General features: G+C 38.4%; 1 protein-coding gene across 1 annotated transcript; it reads right to left on the minus strand.

Moving 5' to 3' along the window:
* Window positions 1–1946: 1946 nt before the first annotated feature.
* On the minus strand, window positions 1947–5574 carry IFNG (interferon gamma). Its single transcript, XM_005142585.2, has 4 exons — window positions 5356–5574; window positions 3359–3427; window positions 2826–3005; window positions 1947–2109 (listed from the first exon to the last, which is right to left on the minus strand). Exons 1-4 carry the CDS (start codon window positions 5476–5478, stop codon window positions 1984–1986), a joined length of 498 nt encoding a protein of 165 aa, XP_005142642.1. The 5' UTR covers window positions 5479–5574; the 3' UTR covers window positions 1947–1983.
* Between the last annotated feature and the right edge of the window lie 3811 nt (window positions 5575–9385).

Raw genomic sequence — 9385 nt, forward strand, 5'->3', positions numbered from 1 at the left:
ATTTCTCTTCTTTCCTTTTCTTTTCTTTTCTTTTATTTTCTCTTCTCTCCTTTCTCTTCCCATTTTCCTTTTCTTTCTTCTTCCTTTTTCTTTTTTCTTTTTTTTTTCCATTTATTTTTTTCGATAGAAGTTGCTATAGCTGGCTTCACTTCCCAGGAAGACAGCTTTTCTCTTATTCAGCTGATACCTCATGAAAGAACATATACACAGAGACATATTGCCTATGTTAAATAAATACTGAGGCTTGTCACGCTTAGTCCTGGAACGGGAGAAATCCCACAACATTATTTCACTTGCATCTCACATGCATACGCATGTCTCTGATGAGTACAAACAAGAACAGCTGTTTCCTTCAAAATCACTTCAAGTCTCCAGTATTACTGAATCACTTTGTTATGACTGTAAAATGAGGATATGAGAGAAGACATTTTACACAGAGGAGACAGCTGAGCCCATAAGAGTAGGAAGGGCTGCAACAATTACAACTAAACTCCTTAGGCTTATTACAACAATTACAACTAAATTTTGGGCTCTGTAGTGTGGTATTTCTGGAATTTGTTGATTCAGCTCAAGTTCGGGGGAAGTTGGAGGTCCTATATTGGCAGGAATACCAAGGAAAATCAGCCCCATTCTCAGTCAGACCAACCAATTTGCCCCTAAGATAATTTGCTTAGTAAACCCCTGACGACCTGAGAATTAGTAAACCCCACCAACTCACCTCCCCAGTCCCAAGCCCAAACTCAAGCCTCTGAGACTGGCCAAGGCCCAAGCAGCCATAGGCCTCCAGCTTGTACCACTCACAGAGAGTCCAGCAGATGAGCTGACCTCAATCTAGGCTCCATAACTTCGACTTGCAGAGGAAATGAAAAGTGTCTTTTATTTTAAATCAGAGTAACAACAAATTTTAAATGGTCAAAGCCTTCTTATAGGCAGAATTATACTTCCTCATGCAGATACAAGCAGAATTTGGGGAGCCTGGGAATTTTAGACGCTTCTGCCAAATTACTACAAAAATGTTGTCTATTCCCAAATCATGGGCAGGGAGGAGGAGAAAAAATATGGCTTATATGTCTTGGCAGGGCTACCTTCTATGACAATGTAAAGCAAGGTTAGCAGTTTACCTTGCACAGAGATTCTGGTATATAAACATGCAAGCAGTCTTCAATATTTATTTATTTTTTATTTAATATTCAAACTTCAAAAATTTTCCATTGAGAAATCCAAAGGTTTAAATAATATTCCAGTACAAAAATATAGTACTTGAGATAAAAACTTCCATACTACTACCTCCAAATAAATAAAATGACATCAGACACATTTAAACAATTCAGTACAAAAGAATACAGAACTTTTCAAAATCAGTGAGTTGTAGTTAAGTAAGTGCAATAGAATTAGTCACATTTCCTGGATCTGCTAACTAGTCTGGCCTCTTGGTAACTTCAGTGCATAGTTGTCACCAATTAATCATCAATCCGCTAGTTCAGAAAAGTGCATGAGCATTTGCTTACCTTTAAGCATGTCTACTTGCTTGATTTGAATTCAGATATGCTTAGAAGTAAGCAGATATGAGTATATTTTCATGAGTACAGAAACTTCCCCATATTGGTGCTTGCATCTTCATGACAAATAGATGAATGATGAGACTAATTTTATAGCATCCCTCTCTCAAGACAGCACCAGATGGAAAGCTGGTTACTGTATCATGTCATTTCAGGTTTTCCAGATGGAAACTGAGTAAACATTGCCTCATTCTGTATTATCAGGTCAACAAACATAGAACAGATAGACAGAATTTTAAGACGAAGTCATTTCTTAGATAGTAGTAGGAGGTATAAATACTTTGGTATTTTGTTATAAATAATTATTTAAAATACTTAAATATTAATAAATAAATGTATAAAAATTCAGTTAAAAGATTGGAATAAAAAACGTGCATCATAACAATATTTGCACAGTAACTGCACAAAATGCCATATAATGCCATTAGCATTTGCACCTCCTCTGGTACTGGCTCCTTTTCCTTTTGAGAGAAGTTGGAGTCTCCACTAGTTTCTGCAGGACACTGAACAGCTCATGCACAGCTTTACGTTGAATTTTCAAGTCACTCATCTATTATAAATGAGAAACAAACAGAAGGAAGGTCATTCCAAGAGCTGTAACTATTTATTGATCATAACGTTCAGGCTACACTGCTAACAGGATAAACCAGATGGACATCTGCAGTTTCCAATTACTCCATTCCTTAATTCCGACAACAAACACTCACATTGTCACAGAGTTTTGTTTTCCACTTTCTGTACTACTGTGCGACATGCTACAGATCAGCCATATTCTGTAAAACTGAGCTACCCTGTAGTTACTGTGATGGCATATACCCATATACCCACTCAAGCAGCTAATTCCACCAGGGTATTGGCTGCAGACCTCTGCAGACATTGGTAGTTTATGCCATCGGCAATTGTTTGATAAGCCAAATGACTCTAAAGCATGTGGAGGTGTGTCATAGCCAGGTACAACTCTCTCATCCGTTTCTGAACCACAGATGGCCATGTCACTGGCGGCTCTGGCAGGCAGATGACGTGGCAGTGCAGCCAGCAACTCTGTGCCAAGCTCTAGCAAGACTCAGGACAGCAGCCCCCATGCTGACACCCCACACCACAGACTCACAGCAGCCCCTGCAGCTGGAAACAACAGGTTTTGTGGTGTGATCTGAGCTAGATGGGGATTACCTGATGGGTTATAAAGCATTATTGGCTTGATGCACACTCAAATATCAACTGGAAAATATAGTGTCATGAGTCTTGAAGGCAGAGGAAGAGCCTTACCTGAAGCTTTTCCAGGTCCTTGAGGTCTTTCAGCTTCTTCAAGCCATCAGGAAGGCTCTTTTTCAGAGTATAGAGTTCCTCAGATATGTGCCTGATGTGCGCCTTTGACCTGTCAGTGTTTCCAAGCATTTCCAAGTACATGGAAACAATCTGGCTCAGGATGATTCTTTTTTCATTTCTCTGTTGAAAAATACAGTCAGAAAGAAAGGTCTAGAAGTGCCCATCAGCAGGAAAGAGAACAAAGCTAAAATGAAGCACACAGAGGTTCTCACTGTCATTTAAAACAGGATAAGATGCTGCAGCTCATGTCCTGGGCTTGGCTGTACCTCAGGATTTGTTCATGGTGCCATATAAAGCACTTTGGTCCTTATGGGAAATATTTTTATGATTGTTTTGTCATTTCAGAGATACTGAAGCAACCTCTACTCATGTTTTCCTTCCCTAGCTGGTTACACCGGCTCTGGGAGCTGTCTTGTACCAAAAGCACCCTGCAAAGTGCTCAAGATGCTTTGTCATATCTGTTTCTAACTCACCTCTGTCCAGTTTATCAGTTTCTCTGTAAAAATAGGTCCACCGTCCGCTACATCTGAATGGCTTGAGTTCTGCAACAAAGAACAAATGTATCTGTTATAGAAACAATACTTATTACAAGGCCAATTTGTGTTCTCTATTCAAATGATCAGTAAAAAACAGAGATACGATTTTTGCACCACTGGGCTATAGCTATTACAATGCTTTCAATTCTATAAGCACCAAATTGCATTGTATGACTGCCCAGTACCAGAAATAGCATTAGGCTGTTTTTCAATGTCTTCTCCTGCTATAATAAAGACATTTAGCTCTGTCTATTTTACCAAATACTCGTTGCAAGTTGTGGTATTGTCAGATGAATACCAAAGTTCAGAAGCATAGCAACTGGCTAGCAAATTGTCAGAGTTGATCTTGGCATGTTTTAAGTTGAAGTCCACCAGTATGTGGTCTGTGCACTTGAATTTAGTCAGGCTTAATAAATCTCATCTGGAACAAGAACAAAACAATTTTACTATAAAACTACAGTTTGTGAAACTGGAGAACAGCCCAGTAGCCCACAGGTATGGGGATGTACAAGGTTAGCGGGATACTGAAAAGTTCACAAGGACAGAGTTTAACCATCAGATGTTAGCCACGCACAGTAGCAGATTCTAGGAAACAAAGAGCAATACAATTCTCCCATCAACGAGAGGTAAACTGAATCATTTCCTTTTCTCTGTGTGTCTTTTTTTTTTTCTTTTTGTATACAACAGTCACTATTTCCTTTCTCATCTGCTTGGTAATTTAAATACAGTGAGTGCAAAGGGAAAACTTGCAGGCCAACAGAAACCTCATAGGGTGACTAGCTCCCCATGCTGAGCTTATCACCAGACTTTGTTTTGCTGTTCTTCTGAAATGTGGGGAGCACCTGCTGTGGACTAGAGTCTTTAATGTCAGTGCAAGAAGCTCACCAGGGCTCAGGATGTCTCTGACAGAGTTATATATATTCTAATGAGAATCTCTCTGATTTGTGCTAATGACAAATTTAAGATTTAATGCCAGTTTTACAGCCAGTTTGCTGTCCCTCTGCAATCACTGAAGCATCACACTGAGCTTCTTTATGTGATACTTCAGGGTGATTCTTTGACTACTAAATTTTAACTTTTATATGCACAAAATTCTGACAAAATGATGGCTGAAAACAGGATCAAACTCTTGCAATTGGTTTCATGCATTTAAACAGAAAATATATTGAGAATGAAAGCTGTTAATTAGAAGTGGCTCTGTTATAAATCTGTTATCTCTATGACTAATCCCAGTTGAAGTCAATTGTGAAGTACTTTAATGTCTCCTAGATGAAAATAGGTGAGTTAACATTACAGTTATCAAGTTATCAAAATGAAAAGAAGCAATACAATGCCAGATAATACTCCTATGCCAGATCACAGTCATAGATATATAAAGAGAATGTCTGGAGGATGCAAAAGAATAAGCAGCAGGAATCACCTTTGGGCAAGACACTATTACTAGCAGTAAGTACCAGATGCATTTGTTAAAGCAAAAGGAATTCTTCATTTTGTTTATATTGCTAACTATTACTAAATGTCCCATTAACATTAATAACCTAAAACTTAAGAAAGTGTCTGTAAATTGCATCTATTCAGAATTGAATCAAGATTAAATAATTCATCATAATGGCATAAAGATTTCTTGCTATGAAACATTCCATGTAATCAGAGGCTTCAAAGAGTTAGAAGTTCTTGTGAAAGGAGGAATGCCCCTGAAATTAATGCAAACTACTATTATCTACTATAATTATTGAAAAATTATATCATGTTAGTGAATGAGGTTAGTAAAGCCAAAGAAATTGTCTATATACTTGTTTAACAAAAGGTCAAGCAAAAGGTTTGTCCTATGATTACCCTCTATTGGTACACATTGAGTATGTCAAGCAGTGCTCAGTGCTGGACTATATCTAAAGTAAGAGGAGAAGAGAAATGCAGTAGAGCATCATACTTACAAAGTCAGCTTTCAGTTGATCTATATCATTTTGAAGGTGAGCAAGAATTGAGCTATTTCCAAAACGTCCAAAGTAAATCATAATGACAGACAGAATAAGCAAGCTGTAGGTCTGGCAAGTCATTTTCTTGGTGATGGCTCAGTTAAAAGGCTCTGGTAAGTTCTGGGAGATGTCAGTTCTAAGAGCAGTGAGCTTCAACTTCTAATAGTACAGTCTTCTATTAGAAGAAAGTAGACGAATGAACTTCATCTGCCTCTCAGTGGTATTTATACCTGGTCTTGAAATTTTTTATTTCGTCATCACAGGCTGAGTATATTTAGACAAGATAGTGTTAGATAAGAACCCTTTGGTTTTGGCTAATCAAGGGAATCCCTCGAAAGCATCTTTCTAAAAGTATGGTCCTGGAAAAATTTTCAGTGTTTCATCAAAGGGTAACATTTACGTGGCAGATTCTGAAGTTTCTTTTACACATGGCTGGGGAAAAGGGGGAAATGATGGGACTGACTGAGGAGTATGTATTGTGGCTCAAGCATATTCTTGCACCCTAGCAGATAAAATTCATATTTGTGTGGTTAAAGGGTCAGTATAACAGTCAACTTATTTCTGGTATTCTTTTAAAGTAACCACTGAGATTTCCCTTGCATTACTGAGTCACTTAGAGATCTAAATGCTGTCCCTACTGCTGTCCTTTTGTGAAACACTATTTGCATTCTTTCCATAGTCTAAAGTACATTTCTGCCACTTTCTTATTCTTTACCTCCAAATTCAGAATCAGATCAGAGAAAATGAGGTTCCAGCATGGATGCAATGATTCATCATATTAAATTCCTTTATCTACTATCTGCAAAGTGTTTAGTACTCAAGACACTCATTTCCACTCAGCAATAATTAAAGTTCCCCACTTAACCATTAATTTCAATTTTTGTGTGTAGAAGATGAAAACAGAAAGGCATGCATGAAAAAAAAGCCCATTTGAAGAAAATAAACAGCATGGTCTCCAAGTACATATAGACCACTGAAAAAAAAAAAGTGTATTGAGGATAGCTAGGCAAAGGAGGTTTGTATAGGAACTGAACTCTGATTTGATTGTTATCATGCTAAAAGACCTTAATGCATAGAGTCCTGTGAAGAAATCAGAGTAATTTTACAACATAGTATATGATTGCATGGTAGGCAGGAGTCTCCAAGGGAAACAAAGGAGCCCATAGGGAAAAAAGAAGAGAGGTTCAGGAAGAGGGCACTTATGGGCACAGTTTGCACAGACTACAGTGAAGGATGACTGTAGCTCATCAGAAAAAGCTGAAAATTAAACTGGCCCCAACAGGTATGATTTAAGCTCTCTAGCACAGCCCCAAATACCTCTTCTGGTTCCTGGCAAGAAGCTGACCCCTTCTTCAACAGCACCTTCAATCTCAGCAAATGACCAGTAACACCACCAAGCATTTTTACCATCTGCAGCTTCAAAGAGGACCTCCATCTGTGGAATAGATCTAGCCTACTACTACCATTGCAAACAGGCAATTTCCATTTTGCAAAGACAAGAACCAAATTTCACCAGCTATGGTAGGCCCGAAATCTGTATGCTAAAACTCCCTGGGAATAGCGGTGTAGAGAGATGGCAAATCTCACAGCAAGTGCAGTACTGCAAAAAAATAGGCCTGTAATGTGCTTGGGTGCATTATTAGTTCAGTAAATTAGTTTTTCAGTAAATTCAGTATTTAAAAAATTAGTAGTTAAATTAGTAGTTCCATAAATTCAGTAATTCAGTAGCACATTAGTTCAGTAAATTAAAATTGGTTAAGTAATAACTTGATTGCTGGAAGTGCTTATGTGGAGGTAAGGAGATAATGCTATTCAAGGATGCCTCAAAGAACTGTAAAAAAATGTAAAGTTAGCATTCCTGCTTATGGCAGAAGGGTTGGACTAGACAATTTTCAAAGGTCTCTTTCAACCCAAACCATTCCAATTCTATGTTTCTATGATTATAATCATAGAATCAGAGTCATTTATGTTGAAAAAGACCTTAAGGATCATTGAGTCCAACCATTAACACTACTGAGTTCACCAGTAAATCATGTTCCTAAAAGCTATATCTACGCATCCTGTAAATACCTCTAGGGATGATGACAAAATGGAGCCCCCCCTGAGATTCAAAGTAGACTCACAAATGATAGCACACTGAACAAACCTATTGATAATGTTAAAACATCTGGATTGCTTTGCAAGACAAGCACAGGCAAATGGCATGCTGTGGCACAGCTAAATGTAGTTTTATACATATAGGAAAATTAAGCATATTTTACAAGGTGGGAGATACCTGTTGAGGCACATCGACTGGCCATGAGTCTATGGAGCGATTCTTTGGCAAAGGAAGAAGAGGCGCCAAGAAGTAGAAGGAAAATTATTCTTGTTACGTATAGCATTCTTCATACTGTCAGAAACATGAAGCTGAAAAAGGAACTGGGTTATCAAGCCCAGTTTTTGCCATTGCAATGGCAAAATTATTTGATTATTGATTATTTACTCAGTCTTCTTAACATGTTGAGAACAAATCTTAACACAACCGAACACAACTAATTGCTGTAATTATCCAGCCAGGAAGAAGATACAATTTCAGGAGTTGAAAGATTAAGTCAGTTCTGCAGAGAACTGTTCATTCCAAGTGAATGCACTGGATTGAACAGCCTTGCTAAACCTATCAGACACGCATCTCATCCACAGCATTTGGCCTTTTATTGCTACTAAACTTTTAAGCATAACAGCAGGATGAAATATCAGAAAGAAAAGATTTTCCCAATTCAACTTTTATAGATACAAGTTCAAATTTTGGTGGCTTATGTAGCTAATTTTATCACTCGATCTCCTCACCTTTCAGATGAGGCCACTGTCAAGTGTACAAATTTGTAGGTAAGAAAATGGCAGCACAGAGCAATGGGACAGTTTATGATCATTTAGCATCTAGAAAAGGCAAATCTAGGAACACAGACAGGGACTTTTCATAAAGTCTTCATAAAGACTGAGTCAGGAAATAAAGCAATGAGTAAAGAAGAAGAAAGCCATGATGCATGTTTCTGTCATGCTATCTTCTGAGTGCAGGTTTGACTTCCAGGTACCTCTCTCTGTGGAGGCTAGATGCAGGCCTTCTACTCATCTACATTCAAATTCTCACACAAAGGGTTGAATGTTCTGTGGTAAATCATCAGCTGGACAGAAATGTGTTCTAATACAGAAATAGAGAATTCCTTTTCCAAATCTTGACACTTGAATAAGTAGCACTGTATTAAAGCTGACACGCTCATTTCGTGTTCTCTTCTATTGACACGTAACATCACCTCTCTTCAAATCATTTTGATCCTAGACAACAGTCTACAGCAGATGGTCAGAACATGAGGGTCCTTCAGTCCCTGGGGTCCTGTCCACCTCCCAGCCCTGTTCTGCTTCCCATTCCACCAGAAAGTGATGAAACAGATCCCCATTGTCTAGTGTATGTCTTGTTGCCCAAGAATCATGGTCAGCTTCTGAGGAGGGCTCAAATTGAGATGACTCCTCTGCACTGCCTTTCCTGAACATCAACATGGTTACAAAAAAATAGGGAGTATCCTGCAAATATCTGCCTTTTACTAGACAGAGCCAAGGGACAAAGAACATCCATGTTTTGTTTATCCGTATTCCTTAGTAGATATCTATCAAATGCATGCTGGATGGGACTGAACACTCAGAACTTAACAAAAGCTCTTTGAGCACTAGCCCTAATCTAGCTGAAAGAGATGCCAGAATATTATTGAAAAGTCTTGTGTTGCATTAAATTGGAGTGGTCCTTCTGTGCGGGTCCATAGTCACAGCTGGACTGTTATCTCTTCCAAACAATAGGAAATGAAACCAAGGCATCTTTCTTCATTTTGCTGCCTGGAAGTCATCTGACTCTTCATGCAAAGCAGAGGTTTCACACCTTTCTGTTCACACAACACCTTAAACCAATTACCCGACGATGTCCTTGCAAAGTCATGTCATATTTCACTATGACCACTGA

This window comes from Melopsittacus undulatus, chromosome 5 (genome assembly GCF_012275295.1).
Source record: "Melopsittacus undulatus isolate bMelUnd1 chromosome 5, bMelUnd1.mat.Z, whole genome shotgun sequence".
NCBI lineage: Eukaryota > Metazoa > Chordata > Aves > Psittaciformes > Psittaculidae > Melopsittacus > Melopsittacus undulatus.